Source organism: Molossus molossus, unplaced genomic scaffold (assembly GCF_014108415.1).
Source record: "Molossus molossus isolate mMolMol1 unplaced genomic scaffold, mMolMol1.p scaffold_m16_p_5, whole genome shotgun sequence".
In the NCBI taxonomy this organism is placed as follows: Eukaryota; Metazoa; Chordata; class Mammalia; order Chiroptera; family Molossidae; genus Molossus; species Molossus molossus.
Genome location: NW_023425388.1, coordinates 8,427,225 through 8,442,260, shown reverse-complemented (window position 1 = coordinate 8,442,260; position 15,036 = coordinate 8,427,225). Strand labels below are relative to the sequence as shown.

General features: G+C 52.9%; 1 protein-coding gene across 1 annotated transcript in view; it reads right to left on the bottom strand.

Moving 5' to 3' along the window:
* Window positions 1–7,729: 7,729 nt before the first annotated feature.
* The window catches only part of DSCAM (DS cell adhesion molecule), a 575,021-nt gene continuing 567,714 nt past the window's right edge, over window positions 7,730–15,036 (bottom strand). The window contains exon 33 of the mRNA XM_036242878.1: window positions 7,730–8,215. Within this exon, the coding sequence (XP_036098771.1) occupies window positions 7,863–8,215 (353 nt within the window). The 3' untranslated portion in view covers window positions 7,730–7,862. The remainder of the gene's footprint in view (window positions 8,216–15,036) is intronic.

The window sequence follows — 15,036 nt, the reverse complement described above, 5'->3', positions numbered from 1 at the left end:
TGAGCCACAGAGTCAGGAAGAATTTCCCGAGTGCCGAAGACCACACTGAGGGCCGCCAAGGGGCCATGGACCCGGCCACAAGGAAGTCAGCGGTGGCCTCGAGGAGAGCAGCCTCAGAGGACAGAAAAGATGGGGGAAAGCTGATGGTGAGGGAGCGAGACCCCAGGCTACCCTCCTTCAAGACGCGGCACTGAGGAGGGACTGGGAGACCCCGGAGAGTGTCTCTAGTGCACGGAGAGTGGAGGAGAGATTTCTCCCTTCTTGGTGAAAAAGACCTGAGTGTCCTCACACATGGACATAAGAGGAAATACAGTGAGAGGGGGTGTGAAGATCTTGGGAAGGGTTAGAGGTTGAGATCTAGAGCCCAGACGGAGAGGAGCTGTGGTTAGGAAGGAGACCCTCCCTCCTGCCCCGGGAGGACAGCGGTAAGCAAGGGTGCAGCTCAGAAGAGTCTGGGGGTGCATGCTGATGAAGGCCCCCTGTTTTCTTGGTTGCCTGTCTGCTCAAAGTGTGGAGAGGAGATGGGACGGGGGTTTGGAGACGGTCGGCCGGCCACCAGTAGACCTGGGTTGGCATCAGAAGCCTGGCCTCCCCAGAGCCCCAGCTGTGGACACTGGCTCACATTCCGAGAGGGAGATGTCAGATGTGCCTACCAATCCGGGGGACACGACAGGAGCGGAGGGTGGGCAAACGTGAGTGACGGTCGTCACCACCACCAAGGACAGACTACCAGCTTTCGTCCCAGTGATGGCAACAGCAACCCAAATCACTTTTCTGCTGACTGTTACACAAGGGTTACCAGCACAAACGTAGAAATCTGCTAAATACGATGTCTGGCTAGCACCTTCCTAGAGAGAAGTTTTTATGTAAAAGGGCCTGAGGGAAGGTCAGTCTTTTCAACATGAATATGTGAGATTCCCTGCAACACTCAGTGAAGTCTCCATGACCTGAAACCTTCAAATAATCAGGTTGTTTCTTTATGATCCCCTCCCTCCAGGATAAAGAGAAAACATGCAATAATTAGCTACCTTTAGGAGTTTATTTAAAAGGTTAAAATCTGCCTTATACCCTGGGCTCATGAACATTTAGAGCATCCTTTTTACATTCTACAAAACACCTAGACACTGTCACTCACTCATGAGCATCACTTAAAAACATTGACCAGTTTTGACTGATGCCTGTGCTGGGTGTAAGGATACAGAAAAAAAAAAATAAATGAAATGTAGCTTTTACCCCTCATATGCATTTCCAGGGAGCTCAAGTGTTTACCCAATGAGGCTGACATCACACCAAGAAGGACCCTCTCCTGGTTGAGCCCGGAGGGACTTAGAGACCTTCTGGACGCATCAGGTTGGTTTGCCAATGCCCGACCCGATGGCCAAGCAGGTAATCTCATGGCGAATTCCTGAAGTTGGTGCTTGAGCTGAACCTCTCGGCGTCATGTTCTTGCTATTACACCATGTACCTGGCCAACCCCAAATCTTATTATAATCCCACATCGTTAAACAAGCACATTTTTCATAGTTGGCATAATGGGCACGCGAGGCTGGCAAGCGGGCAGATGCGTTTGGAGAGCAGTCTTGGACACGGAGCGGTACTGGAAGGCTTCCCAGTGAGCTCCGTGCCACGTGGATGTAGCCGGCCCCGCGCTGTGGCCAACGTCGTCGGAAGTATTTTCGTTCTGCTTGGTTTGATACAGAAGGCTCTCCCTCCTCTTCGTGGAAGCCTCAGCTCCTTGATGTGGGGGGTCACTCCTGCCACAGGGGTGGGCTGGCTGTCCTCCACGGAGACCACGCAGCCGAAGATCGCGGGAGAACTGTGGGGAAGCGGAGGCTTCAGTGGAACAAGAGCGTGTCTTGTCATGTGGCCGAGCAGTCAGAGAAGCAGGGAGAGTTGGGCTCACGCCACAGGAAATACATCGGTCCTGACTACACGTCTTCACGCGGCTCGTGCTCTGCTTCGCGCGTGCGGAGTGGCCGCCTTGGGCCTGTCCTCGGCCGCCTTCCCGGCGAGCGGCAGAGCGGCCTCTCACTTCGGATGAGAAACTAGGCTGCTGGGTCGTGGGCGTGGTGCGTGGATGCGGCTGACCTGTGTGTTACCAAGTGGGACGTGAAGGATTGTGCTGTCGCTCAGGGCAAGGTTCCCGTTTTCAGCCGACCTGGGGTTGGGGGCTGGGTCAGCACCCCGGGATCATCATCACCCCATGTCAGAAGTCGCACCTTTATAAGACACTTAAAATTCTGGATCCAGAAATAGGGAGCAGCTCAATAGATTCCTAAAATAACTCTCCATAGAGTGGGAGGAGGAGGTCCCCACTATTTAGTGAGCCACTCAGCCCTGAGGGGAGGAGCCCCAGAGGATGAAAGACTGAGACAATCCCTGAATCAATTCAAGAACATTCCCGCGCCCTGGCCCGTTTGGCTCAGCGGTTAGAGTGTCGGCCCATGGACCAGAGGGTCCCGGGTTCGGTTCCCGCTAAGGGCACGTACCTCGGTTGCAGTTTGTCCCCGGCCCCGGCTGCAATCGTGTGGGTGGCAGCCACTCCATGTGTCTCTCTCACGTTGATGTTTCTCTCTCTCTCTTCCTCCCTCACTCCCTCCTGCTCTGAGGATAAATGCAAAAATGTCCTAGGTGAGAATAAAAGAAAAAAAAAGAACACACCGCACGCAGCGTGGTTGGAAGCGCCGCCCTCCCCCGACCGTGATGCAGGGTGGACATGGTGAGCACTTAGGTGGTGGCCTGCTCTAGGCCCTGCTGCCCCAAGGACACACCTGAGCACCTCCCCCAACACATACTGGAATGCATGCTGCAGTCATTGCTTCCTGCGGGAAGGGTGACCTCTGAGGCAGGACACGGCCCTCTCTGGGCAGCACTGCCAGGGATGATAAACACTGCCCTCTTCCCGCAGTTGGCTCGAAGTTCCCGGGGCACAGAGCTTCCGCTGTGCAGGGTTTTCTTGGGAGAGGAAGTGGGCCACCTCGCCAGTGTTCCGAGCGCCTTCCCCAAGTGTTTCTTCTTTCTCAAAGTGAAAGACTGAAAAGAGGAAGAAACAGGAACAACTTTCCCGCTAAACTGCAACAACCGTGAGCGAGTGGCTCGCACCCAGAAGGCTCAGCTGCAGCGAGTCCTGCAGAGTGGAGAGGGCTGGGCGCTGCCCACGTCTAGTTGGTTACTGAGAGGGACCAGAGAGGGGCTCAGATCCTCACCACGCACGAGAGCTAACAGGCCAGGCTGCCGTGGATGCTGGTGGAAGAGATTCCCGAGCCCGGGACTAAGCGTGTTATTCCTCATGGCGACTGGCATGAGGTGCCCTGTGACCCCAGGGCCACGGGGTGATGCAGACCAGCCCCAGTGACCCTGGGCACACAGTGGGTTTGTGTCACAGCTGAGGAGCCCTGAGCTTAGAAAACCCCCCGAATTTTTCCCAATTCAATGAATATTTATAGCATGCCTACGATGGGCCAGGTGCTGTTCTAGGAACGGGACACAGTGAGCAAAACGAAGAATTCTGTCCGCATGTAGCTGATATCCTAGTGGCAGAAGACAGAGAATGAAAAATAAGTTAATACCTTCTAATTAAGTTGATTATATTGTAAATTAGAGACGATAAGGCTATGGACAGAGAGCTCGAGAAGACAGGGGAGCAGAAATGCCCGGAGGGGCAGAGCGTGGTATAACTGGGGTGTCCAGGTCTTCACTGAGCTCCAAGTGGGGTGAAGACCCGAGGAGGAGCCTGCCCAGGACACCCAGATGGGGGATGCCTGTGTCTAATGTCAGGAAACCCCAAATATCTAAAGAGGGGCTGCTGGCAGCCCTGCCAACCTTTGCATCAGAGGGAGACCTTGTTTTTTATTTTATTTTATTTTTTGTTGTTGTATGTGTCCCTAGCGGCAACCGAACCCAGGACTCTCTGGTCCACAGGCCGACGCTCAACCGCTGAGCTAAACTGGCCGGGGCAGAGACCTTGTTTTTGTTATCCTGGTCAGCCACCAAATCTGCCTTTGTCCAGCAGGGAGACAGCCCTCTCTGTTCCCAGGTTGTGCGAACATCCGTAAACAGAGAGTGCAAAACGGAACCTGTCAACGGCCCCACTCAGCAGACGTTCACCAACGGTGCAGACTTGGGAAGGATGTTCTCTATGGTCATTCCCACGCTCGTGCTCGATGCCGCTTGAGTGACCCAGGGAGCCCTGAAGTCCATCCAGTCTGCAGTCCCAGCTCACCAGGAGGAGGGGCCCAGCCCGAGTCCTGTCCTATTTGTCATCTAACGCTCTCCTGGCTCAAGTTTCTCTGGCTCGGAATGTCCTCAAGTTGCTCAGATGCCTTACTGCCACAAATGTCCTCCTCAAACAAACACACAAACAAAAACACTCAAGAACAAACACGCACATGTCTACCCAGCCTGGAGACTCCTTCTGATGTCAGCCCTTGTCAGAGACGTGGAGCTTGGTCTCCGCAGGCTGCAGAGACCTTCCCCACAGTCCAGTGCCACTGCTCTGCCTCTGCGTTTGACAGGTCGCTTTGGGCTCACGGCTGGAGAAGTGACCTGGGCTCGGGACCTGGATATTAAATTGTTGACACTCATCTTCCCAAGGGACTCAGAGAGCTGATGATACTCTCTGGGCCACACTCTTTACAGAGCTAAACACACACACACACACACACACAAAACAACGCTCTTGAACATGGACACACTGTGAGCTCTCTCTAACCCTTTCTGCACGGACGACCTACAGTAAGCAGCCCTTGGATCCCAGTCCGTTCCAGGCCCCGGAGGCTGTCCACACTCTGTGGCTGGGCATGGATTCACAGACACCCCTTCTCTGGAAGGCCCGGTTACCTCCTGAAAAATCTCATGAAGCTTTTGGCATTTGGGGAGTCAAGGTCCCCGGTCAGAGGGACCTTACCTAAATGGTGGTCTGCTGACAGGGTGGGCACAAGTAGGTGTACGGTGGTTCGTATGGAAGATAGTACAACAACGAACACACAATGGTACAGGAATAAACTCTGTGTGTCATCTATGCACCACTGTAAGCCTAATTTTGCCCCCCCACCCCCCGTATTTTAAGGGCAGTTTCAGCAAAGGTGTGTTTTCTGTGTCTTAAGACAGTAGCCAGATTGTAGCAAGGGCACAAGGACAATGGGACTGGAGAGTGTCCAGTCTAGTCCGTGACCGCTGTCACCGCACTTGCTTCTTCGCCCGCCTCCGCTTCTCCCGCCTGTTTTCTTCGTGGGCAGTGTCGGTGGACGTGGATGCGGGCGGACCACGGATCGGAGGCACCGGCTTCCCGTAGCGGTAGGAGTGCTGAGTGCCCTGGGCTCCCTGGCTGCATGGACTTTGCTCATTTCACATGGTGTGATTTTCACTGCCGGCCGCATGGGTGCCTCGGAGGAAACCCAGCCCCTCGAACCGGTAACCGCTGGCATTGACCCTGTAGTTACTGGGCAGAGGGTGAGAATTGATCTGAGTTTCACCAGGCTAAGACACAGCAATCTGGCTACAGACCTTAGACAAATAAGAGGACCTCTCAAAGACACTCTAAATTAGGTTCGAGACAAGCAGAGGTCCAGAGGAAAATTAATTATAATTAGTCTCCATAACAGCCTTTTAAATGTGCAGTGCTCTTTAAATGCACAGCTCTGACCTGAGAGGTAGGGAGGTAGACTTTTTGATACAGTGTTTACAGTCCAATCCATTTTAATGAGCATTTGCAAAGCAGGGTTCTTCAAAGCAATTCATTCCAGAAGCAGACATGATGTAGAATTTTTTATTTTTGCACAGCTTGAGAGAGAGAGAAGGGAAAAAAAGGGTAAACTTCTAAGTTGGGGGAATATAGAAGGTTTAGATTAAAGAAAGACAGCGCTTTAACTTTTCCCAGAAAGTAGCATTTCGTTTCTTTTGCATAAAAGAGCAGTCTGTGGGGGTGCAAATAATCAGCTCTCAACGTGGACTGAATTCTGAAACTGTGGCAGAAAACAAAACAAACAAAAAGAAAACCATACACACACACATCCATGGAGTCACCTGTTAGTAGCAGCAGGTGGTCTTGGCAGGGTCCTTGGCCCATTACGCAGGCGCTGGGTGTGACTGCACGTAAGTAGGCCAATGGGCCGCCTGGAAAATCAATGGAAACAAAGAGGGAAGGAAGGAGGGAAGGAATAGGGTGGGAAGGAGAGGGAGAGGGAGGGCGAAGAGGAAAGAAACCTCTGAACATGCTTCCAGATGGTCAGGGCTGGAACCAGCCTCTGCTTTGAGAGGAGCCTCCAGAGGTGAGGAAGGGAGAGGAAGGGGCGTGTGCAGCCTGCTACTTGGGTGACGGAGCCCCATGTGTTTGATCACGTGGGCTCCCTGGCTGCATGGTCATCGCCTAATGTCTGACCCGGAGTCCTGGGTGTGTATCTTTCCCTTTCAGGGAAGAGAGTTTGGAGGGATTATGTACCCTTCCTAGGGCGCGCTGTGTCAGGGTCATAACGAAGACTGGGGTTCATGCTGTGTCAGAGGAAGTTCTCTGCTGGGATAAACCCCATGGTTTATGGTAAATGATTTACACGGAGAGGAAGGAAATTAAGTTACCTTTCAGAGGAACATCACTTACTGTGGGCTGGTTTTTCCCTAGGACAGGGATGTGAACCAGCCACGGCTACTAAGACGTCTACTACAGATTTAGGTACCAGTCACCGGGCAACAGGACAGGTCCCAGAGGTAGGCACGTGGATGCCTCCTGGTCCTTCCTTCCTCAGAAGCTGGGCCAGCCCGGGGCCCTGGAGCAGCGGCTGGCCAGCCTTTTCTGTAGTGGGCCAGATGGGAAGCATCGTCAGCTTTGCTGGTCACACCGCCTCTGCGGTCACTACTCAACGTGCCACTGTGGCAGGAAACACAAAATGCGAATGGTGCGTGGGTCTGTGTGCCAATAAAACTTTATTTATAAACACAGCAGTGGGTTGGATTTGTTTGGCTCACAGGCCATAGTTTGCTGACCTCTGGTCCAGCTAGAGGGCCAGGAGGCAAGGAGCATCACACGTGGGAGGCTGAGACCACCTGGCCAGCCCCGCTGTGACTACAGCTGGCTGTGGCTCCGCTGCTGCGCCCCCAGACATCCCCGAGGAGTCCAGAGTGTGGGCAGCCTCTCCGGTGTACCAGACCGGGTCTGGGTTCAGCCCTGGCGTCTGCAGACACCAGCCTCCGCAGGAAGGAGGACCCCGCAGCCATCGGGAGGAGACGCGAGAAGCAGACATGGAAATAAAGGCAGACAACCTTTTCTTCTTTATTTCGCTTAGACAAAATGCAAAGAGTGTCTCTTTAAATTAAAAAATAAACCAAAAAAGGAAACCAAATTGACCCCGCCCCCATCCCCTTCACTGACGGCACTCATCCTAATTAACAACAGAAGAAGGTCAGATCCAGGACCCAGTTCCCAGTGGGAAGGGAAGGTATGCAAACATGACAAGTCCCCCTCGCCCCGAATCAGCGATCCTTGTAAACTCATAAAGAGCGTCATCTTTTCCCCGTTTTCTTCCTTGAATCGTGTGTGACAGAACTTCCAGTCAGAAGGTTTAGTCCCCCATGCACGGTGTAGAAAATCAGTAAAAATGCAATAGCCTGTGAAGATCATAAAACTGGACTTCTTTCCCAAAAAATCAGATGCCCAGGCAGATGGAGCTCACACTCAGACAGAAAAACAGCAGGAGAGTCTTTGCACTGTCTGTGGTTGCAGTAGTTTCTCTTCTTCTTTTTTTTTTTTTTTTAATATATTTTGGCAATTTTCTTTCATTATAAATATTGGAATTCCGTAAAAAAAAGGTAGCTTTGATCAAAGTTTTTAAACCGTATTTACAGCCGCGGTCGGTCCAGTCCGCCGGTTGTTATACCAGGGTGTACGACTTGGCGTACGGATTGTTTCCTTTCAAGTGGCCCCGGGAGTCGAGCAGCGATTCCTGCGAGCTGCTCATTTTCGCTGCCTGTCCCAGCTCTGCCCCTTCTCGCGGAGGCAACGTGGCCACGGCCCCCTGCTGCCACTGCTGTCCCTCCCGGGCGGAGGACGCGGCGGAGGCGGCCTCCATGGGGATGGGCTCGAGGACCGCGGGGCGCTTCAGGGTCCGACTTTTCTGAGGCTCCAAGCACGCCTGTCCTAAACTCAGGTCCCTGCTGGTGCCCGGACCACTTCGGTTCAACAAAAAGTCCATTCTAAGGTATGGAGGCAAGTGGATGAGGTCGCCTGCAAAGAAACACAGAGAGTTAGTGGGCTGCTCCCCGGGCGAGCGGACGCCCCGTGCCCCTGTGCACACACGCCGGCCGCTCAGAGACAGATGCCCCTGCCCCTGCGTGAGATTGTCAAGAGCCCTGGTCGGACTCACGGCAGAGGCGGCTGGAACCATCCCTGCGTCTAACACGCTGACCTTTCTACCGTCGGGGACCCAGGCTCTTCGGTGTCACACGTCAACCCGACAAACAGGTAACAAGATCCTCCAAAGCCCACGACGGAAAGAACTACGTCCAAGGTGACAGTGCGCACCGGTGTGAACCGTGCTCTCCCGAGTCCCGGGGTGACGGGAAGTGCATGGGGGAGCAGGGGCTCGAGGGGGAGGCAGGGGGGACAAGGCAAAAACAACAGATCTAGTCTCGGCCACTCCGTAAAACCGTGACCTTGAAGCTACTGGTTTCTCTGATCGCTGTTGGTGAAGACGGTAACACTTCAGATTGGGCTCAGCAAAATCTAAGGTACTCTAAGTCAGTGTGGGCCTCAGACGGAACTGGGTCAGAGGACAGCCCGCTAATGCATGCCCTGACAACCAAGTGGCATCACGCTCTTAGAGAAAGGATGGCGTGATCTGGCATCTTGTGAAAAGGATGTTAACAAGTTGGTGGGTCTGGATTCAGGCTCAGAAGCAGCATGCCCTGAGGTCTGTTATCACAGACGCCAAGGTCGAAGGTCCAGGTGTATCTTGAGATATGCTTTAGTCGTGTTCCTGAGAAATGAAAATGTTTAATTAAATTGAATAAATAAAAAAAACCTCATGTCCTGAATACATTTTATGATGACATTAAAAATCATTTCTCTTCCTTCACGGTAGCAGATGTATTTATTTATTTTCTCTACTGGGGGCTAATGATGTGCAAACAAGTATCCTGAGAGCATTAACAGCTGTCATTCAAAAAATAAACTGGAAAAGTCCTCTGTGTGTAAGAGTATTTTACACACCAACTGACATACTCTAATTTACCAAATTTTGAGATTTGTGGATATTTATATATCCAATTCCCTAAAAGTGTCTATCTTTCTTCCTAAGATCCTAGTAAGAAAATTATTATCAATTCGCTCTTTTATTTATTAACATGGCTATTGTTTCTTAGTGTCCTTAAAACAATACTTGACAAAATGCAGAATTCATTTACCCCCAGGGTTATTTAAAAATGTAGGTCGCGAATGCCTCCTGCTGAGACCCAACAAAATCTTGAACGCTTGACATATTTGTAATGTATTGTCACAGATTTGGGAATGAGTTTCTACCCCAGCAGCTCTCCACTGAATTAAGGACATATTAAACCCTGAAAAAGCAATCACGTCTCAGTCCCAGTGGGCTGCAGGATGCTCGGGTCCGAGGTTACATGGAACAAAGGTGAGTGAAATCAGAAGACAGAGGCCATAGCTGCCTGTTGTCTTCAGGGGTCCCCACTTTAGATTTACTGATCTGGAGGGTCAGGGTGGCTGGGAAAGCTGGTGAGAGCTGGAAATCACGAATAATGGCAACAGCTCAGCACCATCTCTCTTTGAGGGGTACTTGCGGTTCCTGCGTAGGTCTGCCAGGTATCACTGAACATCCACTATCTCTGAGCCACCCAGTTGTTCAGGCAAAGCTTTATTAAGTTGTATGATGCTCTAATTAGCTGTTTCGACAGCGTGTGTTTTCTTTTTTTTTTTTAATCCTCACCTGAGGACATTTTTCCATTTTTCACTCAGATAGAGCGGGAAGGAGAGAGAGGAAGAGAGAGAAACATCGATGTGAAAGGGACACATCGAGTGGCCGCCACCCACACGACCCAACCAGGGCCGGGGACAAACTGCAGCCAAGGTACATGCCCTTAGCGGGAACCGAACCCGGGTCTCTCTGGACCGCAGGCTGACGCTCTAACCGCTGAGCCAAACCGGCCAGGGCACGACAGCGTGTGTTTTCTGATTAGCGCCCACAGTAGCCCTCTCGGCAGCGTGAGTGCTGCCAACCAGCTCTCTTCATCCTTCACGCATTTAGGCAGAAGGAGCAACAGCTTCATCAGTGGCGATCTCTGCTTATTAAAGACTCTTGGCGTCCATTAAAATCCCACCCCATGCTCTCCAAGGACCACCTGGGAAACCGGGTACAGGCATCCATTCATCTTGGATGTTCTTCAGACACCTACAGATAGAGACCACCCATGCACGTATTGCTCCAGAAAGAGAGAAGTTAAATGGAAAACCGTGGTGACCATCTTGATGGTCTCCATCTGCCTGCTTTAACCTCCCTGGTCTCCATCTGCCTGCTTCGCGCATGAGAAAGTAAACAATGATTCTAACGGTGGTGCTGAGTGGAGGTCTGGATGATATTGCCTGCATTTAACCTGCTATCGATCTGGGCTCAGTTTCCTCACTCATAACATGGGACCAACAGCAGAACTTACCACGTAGGATTACAATGAGGACTGATCAGATAATGATGTGAAAATGTACTGTCAGATGTCTTTCTTCTTGGAGGGGCTGCAGTTATGGGCTGAGATCTGCCAGGGCAATGAGCTGGGAACTCTTCGACACCTTTGTTTCTCTCTTTAGTGGGTTGAGGACTGTTCACCCAAAAGGTATGTCCATGTCCTCACCCTCAGAATCTGTGAATGTGACCTTATTTGGAGAGTCTTTGCAGATGTAGTCAAGTTAAGGATCTCGAGGTGAGATCATCCAGATTTAAGGTGAGCCATAAATCCAGTAACATGTGTCTTCATGAGACACAGGCAGACGGAGAGTTGGGACACGGAGAAGAGGGAGGCAGAGGCTGGAGTGACATGGCCACAAGCCAAGGGGTGGTGGGGGCCACGAGAAACCAGAGGAGGCAGGAAGGATTCTTCCCCGAGTTGCTGGAGGGGGCACGGCTCTGCTCGCACCTTGATTTTGGGCTTCTGGCCTCCAGAAGAGAGAGAGAATACATTTGTGCTGATTTAAGCCACCAAGTTTGTGGTACTTTGCATGGTAGTCGCCGGACACTAACACAGATGTCCCTCCTTCTTGGCTGGGAAATGTCATGTGAAGTCTCTCTGAAAGTTCTCCTGTAGGGTGACCATCTCTGCTTCCATCATCCATGGGAAAGAGGGGACTGCTCTTTAATGACCCATCACAGGAACCAGCATGGCTGTGGTTTGTGGGGTGCCCTCCTGCTCTGAGCTCGTAGGAGCCCCTCTGTGGGCTAATCTGTCCCTCCTGTCCCTTCTCTGCAGAGGCCAAGCCAGGGTTATGTCTCCCGGTCTTCTGCTCCCTGGGGACGTGCATGCTTGCCCAGCTGCCCCCAAAGGGTTAGACTAGAAGCAGCTCTCCTGGAGGCTTCTCCAAGGGGAACAGGAACCTCTCTGAAGGCATCTGTCCGACCCGCCCCCACCTCTCCGCCCTCTGCGTGCTCTGTGGGCATCACACTCACAGCTAATCAGCCAGGACCCTCTTGAGTTCTTCCGTGTGTGTGGAAGTAGCAGTGAGGCAGGCGTCCAGGATCTCATTTGCTTTGAATTCCAGTCTCTTCTACCAGCCCCCTTGCGCGCACACCCCCCCCCTCCCCGTGGCCACAAACATGGCAGAGCCAGGGCGCGGTCTCAGGGCCGGTCCCCTGCAACCTGCTCCAGTGGCCGTCATGTCTGCTTTCAGCGAGGATGATCGTCTGTCACTCACTTCCTCCTCCTTTGTCCAGCTCTCTTTGCCACATTCTCTCTGTCATAGTTTAGAGATCAGAGAGATGGATACGCACGCACATGCGCACACACATGCACACACACACACACGCACGCACGCACATGCACACACACACATGCACACACATGCACGCACACACACATGCACACATGCACACACATGCACGCACCTGCACACACACACCTGCACACACACACCTGCACACACACCTGCACACACACGCACACACATGCACGCACACACATGCACGCACCTGCACACACACACATGCACACACACACATGCACACACACATGCGCATGCACATACACACACACACACACACCTGCACACACACCTGCACACACACACGCACACACATGCACGCACACACACATGCACACACACACAAATGGAAGCAGAGGGGAGAAACATGGAGACCGAACAAGGCAGAGATGAGAACAAGAGGCGGGAGCCACAAACAGGGAAAAGAAAGGCGTGGACTGGATCGCGGGACGTGGCGGAGGGTGGAGAGAGAGGACACCGGGGAGGCGTGGTGAGAACAGACGTAGGTTACAGGTGACCGCAGGGCCCTGGCCCCTGGCCTGACAATGACAGCCTCCCTCCCGGGGCATCCGTGTCACGGAAGCATTTCTCCACTTGGCCTCATTCGGCTGCAGCGCCCCCAGACCATAAGCTGCACCCCCATCCCGTGCCAGTTGGGGGCCAGGTGCTCCTTTATCTCACGCCTTGAGGAAGGAGGGCTGGTTTAGCCATTATTTCAATGTTACGCCTTATTATTTGACATAATGGTCCATTTCTCATCCTCCCGACACTGCCCTTGGGGACCTTTGGTGACACTAATATTTCCAAAAGTTTAGACTAAATAAGTCAGCATCGATTTCCCCCTCTGTCCCTAACCAGTCTGCTCACTGGTGCGACAACAACTCCTTGCCTGCGGTCCCGACTCAGCGCAGACGGCCCCGACGGTGCCGGTCCATCCGCGGGTATGGCTCGGAGCTTGCCCTCCTCCGCCAAGGGGCTTCGGGCCACGGCTGGCCCGACTGTGTGAGAACTGCTGCATTCAACCTGCCCCTCTCTAGCCCCAAACCAGGAGCCCCCCCGTCCCTATCAGGAAAGCAAAGCTTCCGGAACTTTCTCCATATACTCAGACTCACACACCACGTTTGACTGCATTTCAGCTTCGGAGGAAGGGCAAGATCAATATCAAAACTGAAGAAGAAGGAATCGATTCAGGAAATCCATAATGGGTGTAATTCCACGAGTCTCTTCTCAGACCACGCTTCCTGCCTTCCCCAGGCACCGCAGGAGAAAATGTCTAAGTCTGGGTCGGTGGTTCTCAGCCGTGGGTGATTCGCTCCTTGGGGGCATATGGCTGTGACTGAAGTCACTTTGGGTTGTCACAGCTGGGGGGCGGGCTTGCTACTGGCTTCTACTGGACAGAGGCCAGGGACGCTGCCCGGTCCCCTCCCACACAGGACAGCCCCATTGTAAGCGCTGGTCCTGCTGTTGAGAAAACCTAGCTTAGGTGGTCAGAGTTCATAGTTCCAGGTGAATCGTTATCGTACTTAAAATACACTGAATTCAATCAGGATGAGGGTTCATACGCCCCAGCCTCATCTAGTCCACAAGGGGTGACGGCCTCGGTCCCTCAGGGGAGAGAGTGAGGATGGACCCCACGGAAGGGCAGTCGGAAGGTCCTGGGCTTGAGCGGATGGTGGGAGCGTGGAACACTGGGCAAAAGGGGGGTTAGGGCGTCTGAGCTGCGTGTCCAGACCCCACCCCTGCCTCTGCATGGCTCTGTGGCCCTTCCAGTTCTAACTCCTGTCTTTCATCAACTGAAGGGGGGATGTTCATCTCCAAGGGAACCTTTAAGTCTAAGAAATTCCTTCTTACGCCCTATCTCACCTTTGAAAACTGGCTGGGCCATCTCTATCAGGAATTTGGGGATCAGTATGAAACCAGTGAGTGCATTGGGGGGAGCCTCAAATTCCAAGGTGCGTAGCAGTTGCCTTCTTCCCCTTTATTAGCAACTGTGACACAAACATGGGCTGTCACGACAAATTCACGTGGAATGGACACGACTCAGGGTCCCTGGGGGCTGACGCCCGCTGCGGGGCCGCCCACGCAGGAACTCTCGTCTGTGTCTCACGAGGTCTGATGTCTGCGCCTGGATGAAGCTTGATATTACTGCACAAGTAAGAAGCACAGAAGGCTACCCGGGGGCCCCAGCGATTTCGGTGAACGTCCGACGTGGCCCGCCCATGCCAGTGTGGGCAAGATCGAACGCTGCTTTCGTTGAATATTAATGCACAGCGTGGTAATGAACACGTGTAAACCAACCTCTCTTGGTAAATGAATCTTCACTCCCTAACGGCAACCAGGAGAAGCCCTGAATAAATCATGGGAGACTGATACCAGAGGTCCACGGACACAGATCCTGTCCCACTCGGCTTGTGCTTCAGAGGCTGCACGCACTGTTCAGAGCTCATCCGCACTGCATCCCCTACTCGCCGGAGAACTGAACACGGCGCGTGTGGCCCGGCCGCTGGCTCAGGTGGCTGGAGCGTCGTCCCAGACGCCAGACCCATCTCAGTACCCCACACAAGGACGAGTTAGCCTCCAAATGAGTACACTCCAGACAGAGGAAATGGAGGGGGTGGAGTTTAGGAGGCCAGAGAGTTGGGGTCCAGAGGGTGGGGGTCATGAGTGGTGAGGAAGATGAGGCTGGCCTCTCAGAACCTCAGGGGTCTTTATGCTGAGAGCAAGGGCTTCAGTATCAGGGGGCTGGCTACATCGCTTGAACTTGTGGCTTGTGGCTTCCCAGTCTGGGCAGTAGGATGCATTAGGACTTGGTATCAGCTGCATCTACACGGCACTAAATGGAAAGACGATGGTCTTTGCTGTCTTCTTCTTACCTTTCTGTATGTTCCCCGGGGCCTTCAGGTGGCTCCTGACTCATCATGACATCGCACTGGGCCATGTATGGCGTGTGTGTGTGTGTGTGCACGTGCGTGCGTGTGTGTGTGTGTGTGTGGGAGGGGTGAGCCTGTCTTCCAGAAGTTGGATTTTGCCTTGTTTCTTCAACTCCCTTGTTTATCAGTCTTGTGTCTTTA